The sequence below is a fragment of the Mus caroli genome, unplaced genomic scaffold (assembly GCF_978045245.1).
Source record: "Mus caroli unplaced genomic scaffold, Mus_caroli_1 scaffold_7, whole genome shotgun sequence".
NCBI classification, from domain to species: domain Eukaryota; kingdom Metazoa; phylum Chordata; class Mammalia; order Rodentia; family Muridae; genus Mus; species Mus caroli.
In genome coordinates this window covers 92,870,141-92,893,686 of record NW_028227262.1, presented here as the reverse complement: position 1 = coordinate 92,893,686, position 23,546 = coordinate 92,870,141, and the positions used below count along the sequence as shown (strand labels likewise).

The following is a 23,546-nucleotide window of genomic DNA, read 5'->3' as shown; positions in this document are numbered from 1 at the left end:
GTGGAGGAGTGTTCCTCTTTCTCCACATCCTCACTAGCATCTGCTGTGACCTGAGGTTTTGAACTTAGCCATTCTGACTGGTGTGAGGTAGAATCTTAAGGTTGTTTTGATTCACATTTCCCTGGTAACTAAGGATATTAAACACTTTTTTAGATGCTTCTCAGCCATTCCGTTTTCCTCAGTTGAGAGTTCTTTGTTTAGTTCTGTACCCCATTTTTAAATAGGGTTATTTGTTTCTCTGGAGTCTAACTTCTTGAGTTCTTTATATATGTTGAATATTAGCCCCCTTAGAATTGGTAAAGATCTTTTCCCAATCTGTTGGTTGCCTTTTTGTCTTATTGAAAGTGTCCTTTGCCTTACAGAAGCGTTGCAATTTTATGACGTTCCAGTTGTCGATTCTTGATCTTACAGCACAAACCATTGCTGTTCTGTTCAGGAGTTTTGCCCTGTGCCCATATTTTTGAGGATCTTCCCTACTTTCTCCTCAATAAGTTCCAGTGTTTCTGGCTTTATGTGGAGGTCCTTGATCCACTATGTCTTGAGCTTTGTACAAGGAGAAAAGAGTGTGTCAATTGGCATTCTTCTATGTGCTGACCACCAGTTGACCAGCACCAATTTGTTTAAAATGCTGTCACTTCACTGGATGGTTTTAGCTCCTTTATCAAAGATCAAGTGACCAAGGTGTGTGGGTTCATTTCTGGGTCTTCAATTCTGTTCCATTGATCTACCTGTCTGTCACTATACCAATACCATGCAGTTTTTATCACAATTGCTCTGTAGTACAGCTTGAGGTCAGGCATGGTGATTCCACCAGAGGTTCTTTTATTGTTAAGAATAGTTTTTGCTATCCTAGGTTTTTTCGTTATTCCAGATGAATTTAAAAGTCACCCTTTCTAACTCTGTGGACAACTGACTTGGAATTTTGATGGGAATTGCATTGAATCTGTAGATTGCTTTTGGCAAGATAGCCATTTTGACTATATTAATCCTGCCAGTCCATGAGCATGGGAGATCTTTCCATCTTTTTAGATTTTCTTCGATTTCTTTCTTCAGACATTGGAAGTTCTTATACATATCTTTCACTTGCTTAGTTAGAGTCACACCAAGATATTTTATATTATTTGGGACTATTATGAAGGGTGTTGTTTCCCTAATTTCTTTCTCAGCCTGTTTATCCTTTGTGTAGAGGAAGGTTACTGATTTGTTTGAGATAATTTTATATCCAGCTACTGTGCTGAAGTTGTTTATCAGGTTTAGGAGATCTCTTGTGGAATTTTTGGGGTCACTTAAGTATACTATCATATCATCTGCAAAGAGTGATATTTCAACTTCTTTCTTTCCAATTTGTATCCCTTTGATCTACTTTTGTTGTCTAATTGTTCTGTCTAGGAGTTCATGTACAATATTGAATAGGTAGGGAGAGAGAGGGCAGCCTTGTCTAGTCTCTGATTTCAGTGGGATTGCTTCCAGTATCTCCATTTAGTTTGATGTTGGCTACTGGTTTGCTGTGTATTGCTTTTAATATGTTTAGGTATGGGCCTCAAATTCCTGATCTTACCAAAACTTTTATAATGAAGCGGTGTTGGATTTTGTTGAATGCTTTCTCAGCATCTAATGAAATGATCATATGTTTTTTTCTTTGAATTTGTTTATATAGTAGATTACATTGATGGATTTCTGTATATTGAACCATCCCTGCATCCCTAGGATGAAGCCTACTTGATCATGATGGATGATCATTTTAATGTGTTCTTGGATTCAGTTTGTAAGAATTTTATTGAGTATTTTTGCCTCAATATTCATAAGGGAAATTGGTCTGAATTTCTCTTTCTTTGTTGGGTCTTTGTGTGGTTTAGGAGTGATTGTGGCTTCATAGAATGAATTGGGTAGATTATCTTCTGTTTCTATTTTGTGGAATAGTTTGAGGAGGTTTGGTATTTTGTCTTATTTGAAGGTGTGATAGAACCTTGCACTAAACCCATCTGATCCTGGGCTTTTTTTAGTTGGGAGACTATGACTATTTCTATTTCTTTAGGGGATATGGGACTGTTTAGATCGTTAATCTGATCCTGATTTAACTTTGGTACCTGGTATCTGTCTAGAAAACTGTCCATTTCGTCCAGGTTTTCTAGTCTTGTTGAGTATAGGCTTTTGTAGTAGGATCTCGTGATATTTTGGATTTCCTCGGTTTCTTTTGTTATGTCTCCCTTTTCATTTCTGGATTTTGTTAATTAGGATACTGTCTCTGTGCCCTCTAGTTAGTCTGGCTAAGGGTTTATCTATCTTGTTGATTTTCTCACTGGTTTGGTTGATTCTTTGTATAGTTCTTTTTGTTTCCACTTGATTGATTTCATCCCTGAATGTGATTTTTTTCTTGCAGTCTACTCCTCTTGGGTGAATTTGCTTCTTTTTTTTTCTAGAACTGTCAGGTGTGCTGTCAGGCTGCTAGTATATGCTCTCTCCAGTTTCTTTTTGGAGGCACTCAGAACTATGAGTTTTCCTTTTAGGACTGCTTTAATTGTGTCCCATAAGTTTGGGTATGTTGTGGCTTCATTTTCATTAAACTTTAAAAAAGTCTTTAATTTCTTTCTTTATTTCTTCCTTGACCAAGTTGTCATTTAGAAGAGTGTTGTTCATCTTCCACATGTATGTGGGCTTTCTCTTATTTATGTTGTTATTGAAGATCAGCCTTAGTCCAAGGTAATCTGTTAATCTGGCATGGGATTCTTTCAATGTTCTTGTATCTGTTAAGGCCTGTTTTGTGACCGATTATATGGTCAATTTTGGAGAAGGTACCATGAGGTGCTGAGAAGAAGCTATATCCTTTTGTTTTAGGATAAAATATTCTATAGATGTCTGATAAATCCATTTGTTTCATAACTACTGTTAGTTTCACTGTGTCTCTGATTAGTTTCTGTTTCCATGATCTGTCCATTGATGAGATTGGGGTGTTGAAATCTCCCACTATTATTGTGTACAGTACAATGTGTGCTTTGAGCTTTAGTAAGGTTTCTTTTATGAACATGGATGCCCTTGCATTTGGACCACAGATGTTCAGAATTGAGAGTTCATCTTGGTAGATTTTACCTTTGATGAATATGAAGTGTCTCTCCTTATTTTTTTGATAACTTTAGGTTGAAAGTCAATTTTATTGGATATTAGAACGGCTACTCCAACTTGTTTCTTCGGACTGTTTGCTTGGAAAATTGTTTTCCAGCCTTTTACTCTGAGGTATTGTCTGTCTTTGTAACTGACGAGGGGTTTCCTGTATGCAGCAAAATGTTGAGTCCTGTTTATGTAACCGGTCTGTTAGCCTATGTCTTTTTATTGGGGAATTAAGTCCATTGAGAGATATTAAAGAAAAGTAATTTTTCTTCCTATTATTTTTGTTGTTAGAGTTGGAATTCTGTTCATATGGCTGTCTTCTTTTAGGTTTGTTGAATAATTACTTTCTTGCTTTTTCTAGGGCATAATTTCCCTCCTTTTGTTGGAGCTTTCCCTTTATTATCCTTTGAAGGGCTGGATTCATGGAAAGATATTGTGTAAATTTAGTTTTGTCATGGAATACCTTGGTTTCTCCATCTATGGTAATTGAGAGTTTTGCCAGGTATAGTAGCCTGGGTTGGAATCTGTGCTCTCTTAGGGTCTGTATGACATCTGCCCAGGATCTACTGGCTTTCATCGTCTCTGGCAAGAAGTCTGGTGTAATTCTGATAGGTCTGCCTTTATCTGTTACTTGACCTTTTTCCCTTACTGCTTTGAATATTCTTTCTTTGTTTTGTGCATTTGGGGAGGAATTTCTTTTCTGGTCCAATCTATTTGGAGTTCTGTAGGCTTCTTGTATGTTCATGGGCATCTCTTTCTTTAGGTTAGGGAAGTTTACTTCTAGAATTTTGTTGAAGATATTTACTGTCCCTTTAAGTTGAAAATCTTCATTCTCATCTATACCTATTATCCTTAGGTTTGGTCTTCTCATTGTGTGTTTTGGGTTAGGATCTTTTTGCATTTTTCATTTTCTTTGATTGTTGTGTCAATGTTTTCTGTGGTATCTTCTCCACCTGAGACTCTCTCCTCTATCTCTTGTATTCTGTTGGCGATGCTTTCATCTATGATTCCTGATCTTTTTCCTAGGTTTTCTATCTCCAGAGTTGTCTCTCTTTGTCATTTCTTTATTGTTTCTACTTCCATTTTTAGATCCAGGATGGTTTTGTTCAATTCCTTCACCTGTTTGGTTTTGTTTTTCTGTAATTCTTTAAGGTGTTTTTGTGTTTCCTCTTTAAGGGTTTCTACTTATTTACCTGTGTTCTCCTGTATTTCTGTAAGGGAGTTATTTATGTCCTTCTTAAAGTCCTCTATCGTCATCATGAGAAGTGGCTTTAGATCCTTATCTTGCTTTTCTGGTGTGGTGGTGTACCCAGAACTTGCTATGGTAAGAGAATTGATTTCTGATGATGCCAAGTAAGGTTGGTTTCTGTTGCTTCTGTTCTTATGCTTTCCTCCTGACATCTGATTATCTCAAGAGCTCTCTGCCCTTGGTATATCTGATTGGATCCTCTCCTTCCTGTAATCCCAGTTGAGTCAGAACTCCTCGGAATCTGGCTTTCTCTGTGATCCTGTGATTCTGGGTGTGCCAGAGTTCCTGGGAGTCAAGCTGCTTCTGAGATCCTGAGATCCTGGTGTGATCAAGCTCCTGGGATTCTGGAATCCTGGAATCCTAAGACACTTGGTGTGTTAGAGTGTCCAGGAGTGGAGAATCCTCTCCTCTGGGGACTGTGGGACTGTCTGCCAAGATTGTGCCCAAGCAGCATATATGTCTTAAAAAGTAAAAATGTATTCATAAATGAGACTAACTAGAAAACCCCAAAGGATCTCCAAAAGAGGTACGACACAGTATGTTTAGCAAGACTGCATAACCCTAGCTCAGTGTACAAACCTTGCAGGTTTATATGTTGTAATGAGTAATTAGAAAAATAAGGTCCTAAGTAAAATTTAAAAAGTAAATGAAGCATGCAAACTTTAGAAAGTGTATAAATGTTTTTTGACTAAGAGGTATAAAAAAGTATGTTATTTAAAGGAAGTAAGATATGTTCTGAGTCAAGTGAGGATAACTTTGGTCAGGAACAAGGATTCAGGTTGCCTTGGATGTATACAGTTATATGATTTCTTATACAGATACAGAACAAAATAAAGTCTTAAGTCAATGCATTTAGCAAATGTATTTAGGGGCATCAGGTAATTGGATTACAGATCTCTGCTATGGGCTTCAGGTGTTCTCTGATACTTTGGAGGGTGGATTTTTGTTTATTAATTTTGTTATTGCACTGTTTCATACATATAAACAATATATTCTTATAATTCTCTCCCTCACTCCTTCTTACCTCCCTCACAACCATAGGGATACCTATCTTTATCGCCACGTATTCTTACCCAGATTCATGACTCTTGGTTTGGTTTTGTTATTCATTTCATTTGATCAGGGCCACCTATTTCAGCACTGGATTTTGACTACCCATCATTAGTGAATAAGCCCATAAAACTGAAGTAGGTAGGTAGATAATATGTTTATGAATTGGAAGAGTTGGTAAAATATCACCATGCCAAAATTTGACCTAGGGATTCAACTAAAATTAAATCTCTTAGCAGAATATTTAAAGAAATAGATCCTCATATTATAAAGTTAATGTGGTAAAATAAAAGAGTTTGAGTAGCAAAGAAAATTGAGAGAAAGAAGCATAAAGTTGATGAATGTTGTGAGGAAGGTAAGAAGGAGTGAGGGAGAGAGTAATAAGAACATACTGTTTATATGTATGAAACAGTGCAATAACAAAATTAATAAACAAAAATCCACCCTCCAAAGAACCGTAGAGCACCTGAAGCAGAGATCTCTCTACTCAGTCTTAATTTAAAGCCTATTATAAAGGTAAAATCAAGAAACTACAGCAGTACTAAAAATATGAACAAATAGAATATCGAGATAGGAAGGATCTGAAGAAATGACTCAGACATTCAGTCAATCTTTATCATCATAGATTCTACATTTGAAATCCAATTTGCTGGGTCCTGTTCCTCAGAATCTGTTCCTGTGTATCCATTAGCCAAAAAAAATTATGACTAAGTATCCAGGGTCATGGTTTGGAGCAGGAGAGGACAGACTGATTTGAAATGAAATCCAGGCTTGCTTGCACCACCCAGTTCAGGAATGATAGTAAGAGAATGTACACAGAGAGCAGCAGGCAGACATTGATATTGCAAAACTCAAGCAGTACAGTATAGGACTCTAGGTATGAGTGCTGGAGTTAGAGTAAGACTATGCTCGATGGGGGAAAAAAAAAGCAGAAAAGAAAGATGCGTGCTTTAGTAAGGACTAAAGTAAAGAATATGGTAAAGACACCTGCTGATTCCATGCACTAGAGAGCAAGAGTGTAACATGGAAGCTGGTCACACGAATGAGCTCTGTTTCCAACTGGTATCAAAGTGTGTGGTCATATTGGACACTGATAGTGACTGGAGTGTATTTAAGATATGGATATCAGAATCCTCCTTCTTGCAGTCATAGACTAGAATCTGGAGTAGAATGTGGTCATTGGGAAAGAACCAATTCATATTAGTTTATAAATTAAAAAAAAATTTCAATTCCAAGAGTATATCAAAGGCAGAGTCTCTTATCTATAATACTTTGACTGTATTTCAAGGAACTTTTCTTAGATAATTACCCATTGAATCCCTAAGTAAGATGGCTGATTTGTTCAACAAACAGCTACTGAGTTTATACTTTATGCTAGTCAATATCAAAGTGTCTCAAACACACAAAGCCAGATAGACAAGGTCTTGCTTTCATAGTTTACATTCTGTGAGATATTCAGGACACAAATAGGTAAAATATAAGTAAGTATGTAAAAGCAATAAAAATTTAAATAATAACAAGTACAATTATATAATATAATTAACAAATTAGATGTGATAGCTGATGCACTGTGTCATCAGCCATTGGCAGCTCCATCAGTGACAGAAACCAGAATAATGAAATTAAGTGAATCCCATGTCAACAAGTGTTGAAGATGTAGAGAAATCACAACTCTTTATAATTTTTGTGGCAATAGAAAGACGGACATAGCCAATTTAAAAATAATATATTATTTTTTCAATATGGTGAACTCAGAATTACCACCTGACCTAACTATACTACTCCTGTCTACCCACAAAAATTCATGACTGCATGTAGATTTATACACAAATGTTCAAGAAGGATTGCTCATGATAGTCAGAAGCAACATAAATCTCCATTTGCCTGGGGTCCACAGTCTTTTTCTTTTCTAAGACAGGGTTTCTCTGTACAACCCTGGAATGTACTCTGTAGACCAGGCTGGCCTCAAACTCAGAAATCTGCCTGTCTCCCAAGTGCTAGGATTAAAGGGGTGGCCACCACTGCCCAGGTGGGTCCACTGTCTTAAGAGCCCTTTAAGGATGGACAAGCTTCAAAATGGCCAAACTTTCTTCTAGTTTGTACTTCCCCTTTAAAGGTTTTACCACCTCTTCAAAATGCCACAAGCTAAAGACCAAGCTTTTTCTACAGCCTTTAGGGGCATCCAAAACTATAGTACTCCGTTAAGTTCAATGACATTTGAATTTTGTTTTGAATGCCAAAAGAAGCGGCTGCAGGGTTTGAAGTAGGGTGGTGACATGGTGTAATTCAGTTTAAGAGGTTAGTCTGGCTACCTTGTGGGTAAATGACTCCAGGCATAGCAAACAGAGAGCAATCAGACAGGAACTTCTGTAATAGTTGGCACAACACTCAAGTTTTGTGTTCCTCCCCTCCCCTCCCCTCCCCTCCCCTCCCCTCCCCTCCCCTCCCCTCCCCTCCCCTCCCCTCCCCTCCCCTCCCCTCTCCTTTCCTTTTCTTTTCTTTCCTTTCCTCTTTTTTCACCTTTTTATTTCCCATTCATGTTTTATTTTTAAATAAAAAAGAAGGTTGCTGTGGGTTGAACAGAACAACTCACAAGTTTTCCCAGAAAAAACTGTCTGCCCAAAATATCTGTCAACCTTCATTGGCCACTATAGACTAGTTTATCAGTAAAAAAGACTTAAAATTTTCTCTTATGTAATTAGGATGTATTCAGGGTGTATTGTCCCACCTAGTATTTTGATCCCACATTTTATTTCAAAGACCCATAGCCAGAGTAAAATACAGGCCCCTAGGAGTGACTACGGCAACGCTCTCCATAACTGACAGCCAAGAATGACTTTGTCACATCGTGATCTGCCATCATCAGAGCTGTACTCAGAGAAAACAATAGGGCATCTATGTGTAGGAAAACACAAGTTTCATCCGACTCCTCATTTTGCCCGAAGGGCCCTTTCCTTTGTGCAGACTGATGTGGGTGGTAAAGAGACAAGCTTTATTAGACTCTCACCCACATGGCAGGATTTGCTGGCTGCTATTCAGCACCTTTTCTAATAAGCACCTTTCCCAGCACTGAATTGCTTCCTGAAGCCAATTTTTACTATCAGATATAATTTAAAAATAAAAAAGAATAAGTTCCCCTTACTTTCCTTGACCTCCGGTCTTCAGTCCATCTCCTTACCTGATATAGAAGGTTTGTAAAGCAAGCACACTACTGTGTGCAATGTAGACATGTTCCACTATGATCTAGGACACTTCCAACCCCATTCTCACCTGTGACAGGCACCTGGGTAACTGTTCAGATGTCACAGATATACCTATGTTAGAAGGCAGTCTACTTTGAGAGTGTGAGTGACTTTGCACCTTATCTTTCAGGCAGTTTCAAGCATTCATAGATGGCATGCCCAATTTCCTATAATGCTGAGCCAGCCCTAACCATTTCATCAGTCCTCAACAATTCCTGCCCAGTGTGGTTTTCTTCCACAGTCTCTCCTTCATGTTCCTGAATACCACTTTGCAAACCGTTTGTCTCCTAATCCCACTAACAGGTAACTCTTATCTTAGTGTGGTTTGGATTTTAAAACAGTTAGTTATGCTTTTAAATGATCCACAGGCATCTACTGAACTTTAAACCCAGAATATAACACAATGTCTTTACCACCTCTGTCACAGAGTCCTATTGCATCTGGGCACCATGTGCTGGCATGGTTGTGTCATATGCCTACTAGGTCAACTACCTGCTGTATGTTGCCTACCCATCCCATCTCAAGTCACCAAACTAGCACTAACATCTGGCTTTCTCCCACACCATGCCCAGGATGTCAGGATAGTCTCTGCTTGTACTCATGGAGATGAAATAAATAAGATTCACTCACATGAGAAGAAACAGAGATGGCCCATCCAGAGATGACTGTAATAAGGGAGTCAGCTGTCAGCACATGCATTTGTCAGACTCAAAAACAGATCATGGGTTGCAAAATTTTATAATAAATTAAAAGGAAAAGGAAGACTACTGGTGTGCCCTGATTCAAAATTGGCATTGGAAAGATAGAAGCAGGCTAATAAGGTGGGTATCCTATAACATCAGTTTATACAACTTATTTACTTTTTTTCTGGTTGAGTTGAGTTAAAGTAAGGGAAAAAACAAGCAAGGTGATTGTCAATTTCTAGGTCCTGACTTCTGACTTATTGTAGCACATCTAATCTCTCAAGAGATGGTTGGCTAAAAGTTTATTTCCCAACTTAGTCTTTTCATTTGTACAATCAGTCTTTTTAGGAGCGAAATTATTTCTCTTTCTCTTCAGTATGTAAGAACTCTCTTTCTAGACTAAAGACATCCATTCTTTGTCATATATACTGTAAACAATCTGAATTTGTTTAAAGTTCTTAGATTAGTTTATAAACTTTGTATAAATATTCAGTTTTCATGGCCTCTGCTTTAATGCTTTTCATATTCAAAAATATGAAATTTGTATCCTTGTATTTCACCTGTATTTCCTTCCCATGAGCAATTTTATTTCTTGCTTTTATTATCATAGTCTATTTGGAATTTACACTGGTTAAAGCTAAGGTGGTTTTCTGATTCCTCTGGGCCTCCCTTGGCTGCCCTGCCCTCCAGGCAATCTTCGGTGGCCCACTCTGCTTACCTAGGAGAAGGTGTGCTGAGGCCCAGTGTGTTTGCCCGGTGTGCAGTCCTTGCTTCCCCCAGTGAAGATGTCTGGGGAAGAAGGATTCTTTCTGTCCGTGGATCCTCGGAGCTCTCATCTGTCTCTCCAGCTCTTACCCCATCTTTATTTCCATTTCTTCTTCTCTCCCAACAGAAGTAAGTTTATTAAACTTAGATCACTAGACTTCTTTGCATCATCATTTCTATAGTAGGTCAAAACACTAATTTCTGAAATCTTGTGATTTTCTAGATTCTTAACAATAACACAGCTGGGCATGGTGGCACATGCCTTTAATCCCAGCAGAGGCAGGCGGATTTCTGAGTTCGAAGCCAGCCTGGTCTACAGAGTGAGTTCCAGGACAGCCAAGGCTATACAGAGAAACCCTGTCTCAAAAAACCAAAACAAAACACAAACAAAAAACAAAAAACAAACAAACAAACAAACAAAAACCCAAACAATAACACAAGCTTCTTTTCACTTTCCCTTTGATTGAATAGAGGGGACAGTCATGAAGTTATAATCTTTATAATCTCATACCAGTAGATCTTGTAAATGGTTTACAAAGTTCTAATGAGTATCTAAGCATAGAGCTGTCTAAGCTGACCCAGGAGATTCTCACTAGAACAGATTTAGACTTGAGTTTTAGATTTCTATTATTAATGGGACAAGTAGGAATGTTTTTAGGTGCCTACAATGGATCAACTGACAATGAATCAGCCGTTGTATCCGATACTTAGGTAGTATCATCTCATATAATACTTATTACATCTCTGTAAACAAGTGGGACACTCCTTTTCAAGCTGGAAAAATTAGATTCCAGATATTAAGTTATCTATGGTCAACATGGTGTAAATTGAGGAGATGGGATTTAAGCACAATTCTCTGTGACCTCAGACCTTCTGCTATCTCTCCAGGTATATCATATGTATTAGACAGAAATGTGTATGAAGACCGGGAGAAGACTGTTCAGGAAGCAGTGGCCTATCAGGTAGATGAGATGGGATTAGCCCAGGTGAGCCTGGTTGTTGATGCAAATGCTCAAAACTGACCTTGCAGGCAATCGGTATCATTGCGGTGTCCTGCAAGGCAATGGGAATCAGTCTTCCTGAAAACGGGAACAGAAGTAAGATAAGCTTGGTTTTCTCTATACCAGTAACCCAAACCCCCAAGAGCACACAACTGAATGAGAAGGCATGTGCTTCCTTTCTAATAAAGCATGGACAGGTTACCCAACCCCTCTAGACCTAAGCATGTGGGCTGCACATATGTGGCATTCCTGTGCTGTCACTGTCTGGCCAAGGAGTAGACCAAAGCTTGGCACACACACCTTTGTCAACACCTGAGGTGCTGACCTTCTCACCAGCAAATGGAAGAGAGCTTCCCTGGGCTTTATGAGTGGGCTGACATGCGGCACACATGTTTCTTTAAACCAAGTGCAGAAATTATAGCTGCTATTGCAAACACATGCTGGGCTTTTGCACATCCCCAAAACTGGGTGTCATTTTTTTATACAGTTGAAACTAAAGAGGTAAAAAACAAAAATCTTAAAACTTAAAAAGATCTTTTCCACATTGTAAAGATCTTACTAAACACTTTTCCTTATGTTCATGGAAAGTTAATGAACTTAATTACTAATATTTTATAGCACTATTCAAGAACAATAACCCTGTATTTCTAAATACTGCTCTTTGTGCAAAAAAAAAAGAAAAGGCTTTCAAATACATTGTTACATACCTTAATTCTATGTGCCCTCTGGGAGGGTGTACACACTCCCTCCCTCTGCATTCAGAAGCCTGCAGAAGCCATGTGTTTGCCTCTCTCCTCACCATCTGCTAGCTGACATCAATCCCCTCTCTGGCTTCCTCCAACAAGGCAGCCTTATAAGAACACTTGCAGAACATTTCATGGGCTTTGGCAACTCAGTGAGGATTGGACTTGTTTTCTCTATTGCCTTCTCTCTGTAGTGAATCTTTCTCAAAACTTGGACAACTTACATTTGAGAATTACAATCGCTCATTGAGAAAGAAGTGAGCAAAGATTTCACTCTCCATGGGCCTAGCCTTTCTTGGGTGTTGTGGAGGCCAGCTGTGACCAGGTTAGCCCCTTCACAGCTTGCTGCTGGATCAGCCAGAGCATCCTTAGCATCCTTATCTTTGGTACATGTATTGATTGCACACCTGGGGAGCTGTGACAGAACTGATACTCACGCAAACCTTTTGAATAGTGACTGAGGGAAAACTGCTCCTCTCCTGAGCAGTGATCACTCTCATATAGAAGGCAGATTGCAGTTTTGAGAAAATGGTTCTTGTGACTAAAGCCCTGATTTCATTCCAACAACACATGGAAGTGGAAGAACAGAAGGCCAAGGAGGCCGCAAATGTGTGACACTCAGGAAGTGTCACCCTCATCACAGAGAGAGACAAAGGACACCATGGACTCTGGAGAAGAGGTACCTGGCTCCCAGTCACCCCTTTGCTCTTAGTAGCTGTGTGTCTTGGCTAGAACGTACGTCTCAGAAAATCAGGTTTTACCTTGCAACCTGATGTGAGAACATGCACCTGAGATGCAGTGAGAAGCTCATCATATGTAGCCAGGGCAGGGCACATTCGGTGAATTGACAAAATCCCAGAGGACAGATTAATGACTGCGCAGACCACCATGGAAGGTGGAGGAAGAGAGAGGAGCTGCACCCCTAAAAGCCTAGCAAGAGGGACCCTGACACTAGGGGGGTTACTAGTGTCTGCAGTGTGCTGGTACATGCATAAATCTACCTGACTGGTAAAAGCATGACACACAAGCATGGAAAGACATACAAGAAAATTGAGATGAGAAGGTGGTTGGACGAACAGCAGTATCCTCAGTCAGAAGCCGAGACCTTCTGCCCCAGCGTGACAAAATGTCACCCGTGAGGGGAACTCAGTGCCACACACAAAGGCTCCATCTCCACCAGCTTTTCACAACGACCGGCCCCAACCAAAGTGAAAGACATTTAAAGATTAAGTATGTTATAAGTTTTTATTGTGAGTAATTTGTTAGATAACAGAATTTCTTGTTCTTAACTCAAATGCTCCCCATTATCAGGAGCCAAAATGTGTTCAAAGCTGTGGCCAGAGCAAAAGCCTAGACAGCTGTTTACCTGAAAGTGTCAATCTGAGGGAGATAATTCCCTCCCTCAGAGGTCGATGTGGACAAAGACGTCTCCAAAACTTCTGGGAGATCTCTCTCTTTCTCTCTGTCTGTCTGTCTCTCTCACTCTCTCTGTCTCTGTCTCTCTCCCTCTCTCAAACACATGTGTACACACACACACACACACACACTCACACACACACACACACTCCCCAGCCACATAAAAACTTTACTAGATTGATTTTGAACAGTAAATGTTTTAAGAGGCCATTTCATGGGTTATTAACTGAAATAAGTTGTTTAGAAGTGCATATTTTTGATACTGGTCACATTCATAAAGATTCAATCCTTGTGAAAAAGTGAAAATGCATTCATAAAGAGAGCAGAAGCCTCAGGTGTCCATCAGAGGGCTCTGCGTACTGTAGAGCAGTTTGCAAACACAGTAGCCTCTTGTACTGACACTGGAGTGTTCAGCATGGGTCGGTGATTTCACCAGTGCCCATGTGTAGTTGTTATTTAAAGCTCTCCAAGGCATACATCTGCATTACCATCTGTCATTTCACTTGCAGTTTTCATCTGTCTTGAGAGTGGGGAGGGACATGATCAGCTGGAGTGTGTATGTGTGGGGGATGGGGAGTCCACAGCAGCCCCAAGCTGAACCCGGGTGTGTGTGTGTGTATATATATATATATATATATATATATATATATATATATATATATGCCTAGGCAAAAAGATGTAGCAACCTGTATGCTTTGTAGATAATCCCTTTGAACTGTGGTAAATTAAACATCTAAAAAGTTTACAAAATTCCACAGGCTAGAATGCCTCACAATAAGACAGTTCAGTTCTGAGGAATCTCAGAAATATTTCAATTACCTATGCTTTTGTTTTTTTTGGTTTTGGTTTTTTTGTTTTTGTTTTTGTTTTTGTTTTTTTTTTTTTGAGACAGTGTTTCTCTGTGTAGCCCAGGTCATCCTGGAACTCACTCTGTAGACCAGGCTGGACTTGAACTACCTCTACCTCCTAAGTGCTGGGATTAAAGGCGTGTGCCACCACTGCTCAGCTTACCTATGCGTTTTAGTGATAAATTTGATTCTGTAAAAATTTAAGAACCTTTTGTTTATGTGTGTGTGTGTGTTTGTGTGTGTGTGTATGTGTGTGTATGTGTGTGAGATGGGCTCTACTAAGAGACTAAAAAGATAAGCACAAGTTGTGAGTAAATAATTGCAAAGTAAAATTTTAATTAAGAACTAGTATCTAGTATATGTAAAGAATTTTGAAAATTCAACAATAAAAAAATCCAATTGGAAAACGAGTGAAGATGCGAAGAGGCACTTCCCAAGGAAAATATATACATGATAAATAAGAACATGAAAAATGTTTAATATCACAGTCCCTTTAGGTGATGCAAATTAAAACCACAATGAGCAATCACTACATGATGAGAAGGGTATTCAGGAAAATCATGACAATATGAAAGGCTCCTGAAGATAAGAGACCAGAGCATTCCACTCTGCTAGCGAGGATGAGAATCCGTACAGCTGCTGTATGGTATCATAACCTTAAATGTTCAGTTGCTAGAAATTGTACTCTGGGCACTTATCCAAGAGAAACAAGAGATTTCGTTCGCACAAAAAGCCTCTACACAAGTGTTCAGAGCAGCTTCCTTTGTAATCGCCCAGCACTGGGGACAACCCAGGTGTTCTTTAGTAGGTGAATGCTTAAGCACACTGAAGTCACCCAACATTGCTCTATAGTGAAAAGGAAGGTGTGGCTGGTTCAGGCAGTGATGAATCTTCAGAGAATATGCTGAAAGAGAAATGCCAGCCCAAAGCCTCCTCCTGCAGAACTCCAGGCTCTTCAAATTGAAGTAACAAAATCCCAGAAATATAGAACAAACTGGTAGTAGGGGAATGGGTTAGTGAGACATAGGTCTACCTATATACATGCCTGCTGAGGGACTCATGTGATGACAGCAATGTTCTGAATATTATGACATCAATACTATGGGGTCACTTGATATTGTTATAGTTTATTAAGATGCTTGCATTGGCAAGAAATTGCCTAGGGGTTATAGGGATTCCTTCTGAATTATTTCTTTAAATTTCTTTAAATTTCTGTGCTAAGAGTTGTTTTTATTTGAAGTGATTTTCTCAACGGACATTTGAAGCAAAATATTAAAATTAAGCTTAAAATATTAAGCTTTTTGGGAGAAAATATGTTTTCCACTTATGGTTAAATGAAGACACTGCTAATAGAGTGTCCGGCAAGGCTGTTGGTTAGGAGACAGGCAGCTGGAAGCAGTGAATTGCTTCCTCTCACTGCCCCTCAACATGAGGACTTTCTTTCCCAAGCAATCCTTTGGCAGTCTTTCTTTTGTTTATTTGGTTGGTTGGTTGTTTTGGTTTTTGGTTTGGTTTTCATTGTCTTGGGTTTTTGCTGTCATCATCATTGTTGATGTTGTTGTTATTGGGTTTTGGAGACAGGGTTTCTCTGTGTAGCCCTAGCTGTTCTGGAACTCACTCTATAGACCTAGCTGGCCTCGAACACACAGAGATCAACTTGCCTATGCCTCCCAAGTGCTGGGATTAAAGGCCTCTATCTCTTTACAGGAAGATTTTGGTGGTTTTATTTGTTTGCTTGCTAGTTTGTTGTTTCATATTGGCAAAGGGCATCAACTGACTAATAATATAGAGCTTTCCTCTGAACAGGTCAGTATGTCTTACCTGCTTACTTGAGCCCAAGCCTTTGGTGGTATACATATGATTTTTGTCTTTGGTTTCTTTGAAAGAATACCGTTTTCTTGACATCCAAACTGTGTAGACAGGGACTAATCTCTTTTGCTTTGTGCTATTTGAAATGCTCTTTGATAAACAGCAGGAGAGAGTGGCTAGGAATAGGGAACTAGTGTCAGTTGCTGGATTTGAATCCTCTCTTTGCTGTTTGCTAATGGTAAGAGCACTTTCTTGTCAGTCTTGCAAGGATCATAGGGCCCTGAGTTCCACGAGACTTCATGTCCTCCTGAACAAATCTGTGATCTTTGAGACAACTGTGGTGGTGGACTGGCATCTCAGTTTCACTCTCCTGTTCAGATGGAGATTGCTAAGGCTGTTCCCTTTAAGGTTGTTAGGGCTAATGGGGTTGGAAGAATGCCTGGCACTGGAGAGTACTAACAGTCTGTAAAAGGTAGTAATAGGTGCCATCATTATTCCTTTCCTCATCATGACATCAAGCTCTGGACTCAATTGACACCAACTTAAGTGTTGCAATTTGCTGTGGCCCCTTGATAACAAGCTGCTAACCTTTGTGCCTCAAGTTCCATATTTGTAATCCCAGGCAACCCTACCCCTGAAATCCAGTTTTTAAACCTGCCTCTGAATTTTCAGTAGGATTCCAAAGTGGAGTTGGTTTGTGTTGATTTCCCGGATACTTACACTAAGAACTCAACGTAGACTCCGGGTGTTGCTGTTGTTTGTAATATACAATTATTGCTGCGGGGAGCAGGGATGACCAAGTTAGTTATTGTTCTCTCTCCATCCCCCTTGCCCTGGTGCCTGAGAAACAGAGCATCCCCATGGCAACCACAGCAGCTGGTCCCTAGATAAGAGGAGCTGGAGTAGGGCAGCAGCAGCCAGTGCAGCCGAGTAGAGCCCCAGCGCGGTGAGAAGAACTGCCTTTACCTTCTCGGCTCAACGCCTGCACTGATTGGTAAGTGCTTCGTATTTTTACCCAGGAACTTTGGCAATTAAAAAAAAAAAAAAAAAAAAAGGCCAACTTTCAGTAGCTTATTGCTTCCTTGTGTTTGGTGGGACAAAGCAAAGCATGTTGAATGTTCTTTATGGAGCAAGGCTAAGCTGGGGCTCCCCGGGGCGAACAAAGTCACGGTTGTTACATCAGTTTGCTGGTGTTGTGGGGGTCTTGACCTCTGTGATAGTCTGTGTCCTCCCAAACAAAACAGCGAAGCTTGGAGATGAGTGTGGTGGGTCTTCATGCTCACTTGAGGCCCGGGGGGTCTGGGCAAAGTGCGTTTGTCTCAGTACATGCTCACATCTTACTTCACGGCACAGTCAGTCCATGAAGAAGACTGCATGCAGGGTAAGGTCTCCACATGAAGGATTCTATCTGCCCGTGTGGTGCTCCGGGGCTTGAGTTCAATCCTCAGTTCAAAAGAGGTGGGCAAAGTGTGCAGAGCGGGAGGGTAGGCTAACTGGGCTTACACTGGGCTGTGGATATTGTTTTTCCAAAACTTTTATTGCATCATGTAAAGCTAGACCTAGTTGTGTGGCAGATGCTCCTTAGAATGTTAGGTGAATAACAGAGTGTCTAGCGGCTCCTGAGACTTGCTTCTCTTCATCCTGAGGCCTGGAAATGGGTGTCCTCTTCCTTTGAGTTGTGCCTTTGGGTGTGCTAATTTCATCAGCAGCTTTGGAAAAGGCTGGCACTGGGATGAGATTGGTATGACAATTTAGATTAACTTAAATATAAGTATCGTGCATACTGTGACTAAGTGAGCAAAGAAGGCATCCACCCACAGAAGGATCCATGTGTGCCTGGCTTCTGGCTGGACTCAGGTCCTTTTACAAGCCCTAGGGAAGAGACGCTGGTACACCCAGTTACAGACGTGAAAGCTCTCACTTTCTTAGCCTTTTGGCTAGGGTCAAGTGTGCAGACATGGAAGCTAACTTTGCAAGATAACACCTCTATTCCCAGCAAGAGTGAGGAAAGTAACAGAGACTGCTTCTGCCTAGGGCCAACTCACAGTGTGTCACCTTTGGGGCAATTTCTTGCCCATGCATTAAAATGTATATCCTTACTCTCTTAAGAGAACTCAGTGCCTGGGCCAGTTTGTGACCTCAAACTGAGCTGCAGAAGCAGCACAGCTGTCACCTGGGTGAGTGGAGCCTGGGTGAGTGGAGCCTGGGTGAGTGGAGCCTGGGTGAGTGGAGCCTGGGTGAGTGGAGCCTGGCCTCAGCAAAGTGTGCACCCGGGTTTTCATAGCTGTGCTGGCACAGGATGGCCCTCTGGCTCTTTAACAACTTAAAGAGATACCTTCTCTGGTGTCAGTGACAGTTAGGTGACAGTTATCACCAGCACTGGCTGGTAACAATTCATGGATCTCCATTCCCAGTAGCATTTGCATTAGTGTGAATTCCAGTGGAGAGAAAGGCTGGGTCCCTTATGAAAAGAGGTAGTAAAGAGGTTACAAGGTTGTAAGATACGAAGTCCTGGAAATCTCCCCAAGATCCTAAAGTTAAGGCTGGTCAAGTACACATTTCCCATGGTCAAGTACACATTTCCCATGGGCCACCCACATTCTCTCAAGTAACCACCAAGAAAAGGCTTCAGCCACTCAGCCTTTATTCTCTGAGACATCTGAAAAGCAGAGAGGATGAAGAACGGTGCGGCTGTTCTATGGTTCATCATAAACTCAGTACCAGAACCGGACCTGAGAGGATATGAATCTTCATGGGGTCCACCCTTGCAGCTTTTGCGGTGAATGCTTGAATTTGTCTGTAGAAATAATGCATGAGATTGCCGGGACTCCCCAGGGCCCTTCTAGGAGTCTTACATAATGAAAATGTCCTGGTTTCCCAGCAAACAGCTTCAGCTCAGGGTAGGTGGGCCAATGCTGAGTGAAAGAGGCCCTGCTAAAGCAGGATGAAGCAAAAAAAATAAAAAGATAGAGAAGTCACAAGCCCTTAACTAAAGGTTAAACATCCCTATTGTAAAATCTCCATGAGTAAGCATCTCTGAAGGCTTTAACATTGGGGTTGGAATCTGAGGACCCAAGGGAACCAATTGTTTAGAAAAAAATTAACTGGTTTCCCAGAAACTCACCCAAATTATAGAGAGCAGCCAAGGGAGCAATAGAAACTTTCTCTGGCCATCATGACAAGTGCAGGGACCTGTATGAAAGCTAGGACACAGATGGAGTTAAAGGGATAATGCTTGGGTAGAGTGGGGAGCAGAAATGAGACAGACCTTCCTACTGTGGTAGGGAGCTTCCTTTCATCTGAGGGTGGCAGTGGAGAGCGAGGCAGGACTGTGTGCTTATCTCACATCAACACTCAACAGGCAGTGATAAGTGACCACCATCAACGAGACAGCTCTGAACCCAGACACTCCATTATCATCACTGTTCTTTGTTCTCTTTGAAGATTTCATGACAGGACTGTCAAAATGACATCACCTAAGATTAAAGTGTCTTGTGACCCCCCCACCCCCGGTCAAAACATGCCTCTGTCAAACATCTTTGATACTGTCGTAATATCAAATCCCAGATCAGAAAAGTCTCCCAGCTCCTCCTATCAAACAGTATTCTACTCCACCATAGCTGGATTTTAATCACACATTGGCTGCCCCAGCCTGCCCAGGGGATCCTGACATCTCCAGCCGATGCTTCGCCAGCAGTGGGTCGGTCCTTCCTGTTGTGGTCCATGGCTGATAACACTGCTTATCTCAGATGAGGGCAGGTTCTCCCCAGCTCACCATCTGCATGAAACAGACATCTCTAGTGTTTCTTGGGGTTTTTCAGTTACTCAGTGGCTCCTCATCCACTGTCATAAGCAATGGTATAGAACAGTAGCCACCCAATAGAAAGCACCTTCAATGTGTGAAACATGAGGCAGTCCAACTTCATCTTCACAGGGACTCCGTGAGGAAAGTGCCATAGCTTCAAAGGAAAGAGTACCAACTACTGAGCTCACGGGAGATGTGATCCCAGTCCAAGGAGTAATTTGCTTTAGGTTGCAGGGAGGACGGGTAGCATCATAAGAGCCTGGATCTCTGCAATGATTCTGGTTGTGAGTCCATGACTACTGGTAGGTCAGCCTAAACTCCCTAAACTTCAGTTTGTTTTGAGGATGGATGGTCATGGCAGATCACTGTGGGTGATTTTCAACACACCTGTGACATGGCAAAGAGGAGGAAGTCTCATCAAATAGGGCCATGTTGAGTCAATGGTTCCATGTTGAGGAAATGGTTCCTGCAGTCTTTAGCATAGAGCACAGTCTTCCTGGGTGACATTCCTCTTTTCAAAACTCCTGGCACAAGGGGATAGCCTATGGACGGTTACAACACACTTCCTTAAGGTTCCAGGGAGTTGGCAGGCTATACCCAGTCACTAGAAACAATGGTCTAAATTGATGTCTGCTGAAGTCACTCACACAATCAGTTTGCTAAGAGTCACTAAAAGCCAGGCTCAAGTGATCGGCTAATGGCCCATCTGCTCTGCAATGATCTCAGCTGGTGGGGGGGGGGGAATCCCTCAGTCTTCCCAGGGAACAGTGACTTAGTCTTCAAAGCAAAGGAGTTAGCTCAGTCTGAAATCCCAGTCTGTCACTGTGGATGGTTTGTGGTTCTGCCTGTTGCAGGAACAAGACTCTCATGAGCAGAGTATCAGCTTGGTCATTTTAACCTTGTTCATTTCTCCTTGCCCTTACCCTTGCTATTATGGACACCAGCAATAAATTATCAGAAGGGAACAAAAGAAATAGACTCTAATGGAGATTTTCTCAGAACCTCAGCTAATGCATTTCTCATCCAGACTTCACGTGTGTCCATGTAGAATTTCGCTTCTCCCGGACAAGGCTCTAACTAATCACTGGGAAAGATCACACGTTTGTGTTCCAGGAAAGACAGGTGTCCAGGGACAGGAGGGGACTTGTTTTTATGTCAGGGATTCTGAGAAAAGTAACAGAAATATTCACAAAGATCAAGTTTTCCTCACTAGGTACCTGCTGTCCTCACAGGTACATGAGGAGGCAGCTGAGTTACTTTATAAGTTCCAGTTATGAGGACCCAAGAGCCTTAGTTAACTCTGGGTTCAGAGGATTCTCTCTCTCTCTCTCCCTCTCTCTCTCTCTCTCTCTCTCTCTCTCTCTCTCTCTCTCTCTCTCTCTTTCTCTTCTAAGACATTAAAGTGCCAAGAATTCACTAGGATTAGATTTTAATCTAAACTTAACTAAGATGATGTGTGACAACTAAATAAATAAAGTGAACTTGTGCGCTCCAGTTCCTCAATTATTGTGTGGATATAATCATGCATTATAGAACTCAACACAGAAAATGCACAACAGGATGGATGCTTGATGTTTTCTTTAACTCTTAGTCAACTCATTTCTAACTCTAACTTGATTAGCTCCATGAACCCCTGAATAGGCAAATAATAAAGATTTGACATTCAGCACTTCCTAATAGGGAGAAAAAGGACCGTGTGTGTCTGTGTGTGGTTTTGTGTGTGTGTTGTTTTATTTTGTCTTACATTTCAGATTTTGCAATAAACCATAAGAAGAATACATGGAAAATAGGATTGAGATAGGATCTGTAATAGTAATTACTTGATATTTAATGTATTTATTAAATAAATAAGTGAATGAATGAACAGAAGATACTTACATACTTAGATACTGTTTTTAATTTCTCCCGTGCCAGAAAAGACTCTCTCTCTCTCTCTCTCTCTCTCTCTCTCTCTCTCTCTCTCTCTCTCTCTTTCTCTCTCTGTCTCTCTCTCAACTGAGGATGTCCACTGAGATGATGACCACCGAGCCAGTACCACCTCTGGAGCTTTCAGATGACATACTAGGCAAGCTGGATCCTCAGTGCAGCCCCTCAGGTAAATGCTCCCTCTGGCACGTCTGTCCTGCAGGCCACAGGAGGGTCTCTGTCACCATACTGCTGTCAGGCAAGTCTGAGAGAAGGGCCCCTGAAACCTGATAGCCGGTGCCTTCTGGTGACAGGCTACACCAGATGGACAGGCAAATAGCCATGGGTCTGTGGGGTTCGCCACGTAAATATCAGCTGAAGTACTGGAGTGAAGTTAATTCCAATGAGAGAGGAGGGAGGGAGAGAGAGAGAGAGAGAGAGAGAGAGAGAGAGAGAGAGAGAAAGAGAGAGAGAGGATCATTGTCCTGTGTTTTGGATTTGACAGAGTCCCAGGCAGAGCATTTTTGAGGCAATAAATGGAATGTGGCAATATAGCTTGTTTCCAGTATTTTCCAGCACACTTAAACCCCATGTGCAGCGCCAATAAAATATTTCAAATATCTCTCTTTGCCTATCAAGACAGAATTTTAAATAGCCCCTTTCTGCTTTATTGTCAATCTGTTTCCTTTCCACAACTGACTTTTTGCATAACCTTTGTAATGAAAACACCAAAAACATTTCTGCCTCTACCCATTTCTAAAAATGAGACACTCAGACTTTTGATGGATGGGCCTCTTGCATATTCATAGTCTTTGTTAATGCCTCGTCTGGCTATGGCTCCTCTCATCTCCCCTCTCCTCGATTGCCTTCAAGATATTTTATGTTCAGGATTCCTCCAAAAAATAGGGAAAATTACAATTGAAATGAAAGTCAAAATTGAAACAAATGTCTCACTCTCTGCACTAGGTGCCGAGTAGCACCTTGGTAGCCCACCCCTAACAGATTCATATGCAAGGTATGCCTTCAGGGACCCCACAGCTGGGCAGCACCCATCCTAAGCACCATCAGTCAATCAATGCCTATTGTGTGTCTATCATGGGGAAGGGTAATAAGCCTCAATGTGGTAACAACTTTGAAGAATTACAGTGTCTGCCAGGCTGAAAATCAAGCTGAGTAGCTCCAAGATGTAGCTTGATCCTTATCGATAACCTGGTCACATTTGCAAACAGGAGATGAAAGTAGAACAACCACAGGCTTAGTGTGGGGATTAAATGAGGTCATTTGTCCAAGAATGGGATGAAGGATTTGGTAAAATGTAGGCAGAGAGAAACTGAAAGAGCCCGGATGTGCAGCAAAATCAGAACAATCTCCCCAGGCCTCCTTTTCATATGTAGGTGAACTTCACGCAGCCCAGTGCCATCACAGAGTGCAAACGCAGTAAGTATTGATTAGATTGAGGCTGTTGGTAGCATTATCAATGTTTTTCAGTCAGAGGAAAAGCTGACTTTTTCAGTATCGCCAAAGAGAACCATGATATGTGGGGTTTTTTCTTTCTTATGTTTCTATATGGGGATGTCTGATGATGCATGCACGTTGTGTGTGGTTACTAAATATTTCTAGTGTAACGTTTCAAAACATGTGGACTATGTAGTCTAAGAGACTACAAACAACTTGGAGGCAAAAATGATTTCTTACCATTTTATTTCTAGGATCTAATAAATCATTTGACAGGTAATAATAGGTGTTAAAAATGTTGTTTGGCTAGAATCATGAATGACTTTGGGTATGTCTCGTCCCACAAAATTGAATTGAAAGTTTTACATATTTAGTCTTCAGTATTTTAAAGTAATTTATCTGAACATTTCCTCAAAGAAATATATAAAGAAAGAAAAGTGGGAGCCAAGTATAACCAGACACATGTAAAA

General features: G+C 40.9%; 1 protein-coding gene across 3 annotated transcripts in view; it reads left to right on the top strand.

Moving 5' to 3' along the window:
• Ppp1r17 (protein phosphatase 1 regulatory subunit 17) overlaps positions 1 to 23,546 on the top strand; it is a 43,290-nt gene that overhangs the window by 11,229 nt on the left and 8,515 nt on the right. For all 3 annotated transcript variants that reach the window (XR_003836947.2, XM_029478743.2, XM_085839690.1), the window contains exons 2-4: positions 10,983 to 11,056; positions 16,763 to 16,905; positions 21,631 to 21,811. Coding sequence is in view for 2 of the 3 variants with exons in the window: in XM_029478743.2 (XP_029334603.1) it covers positions 21,718 to 21,811 (94 nt within the window). In the remaining variant the exon portion in view is untranslated. The remainder of the gene's footprint in view (positions 1 to 10,982; positions 11,057 to 16,762; positions 16,906 to 21,630; positions 21,812 to 23,546) is intronic.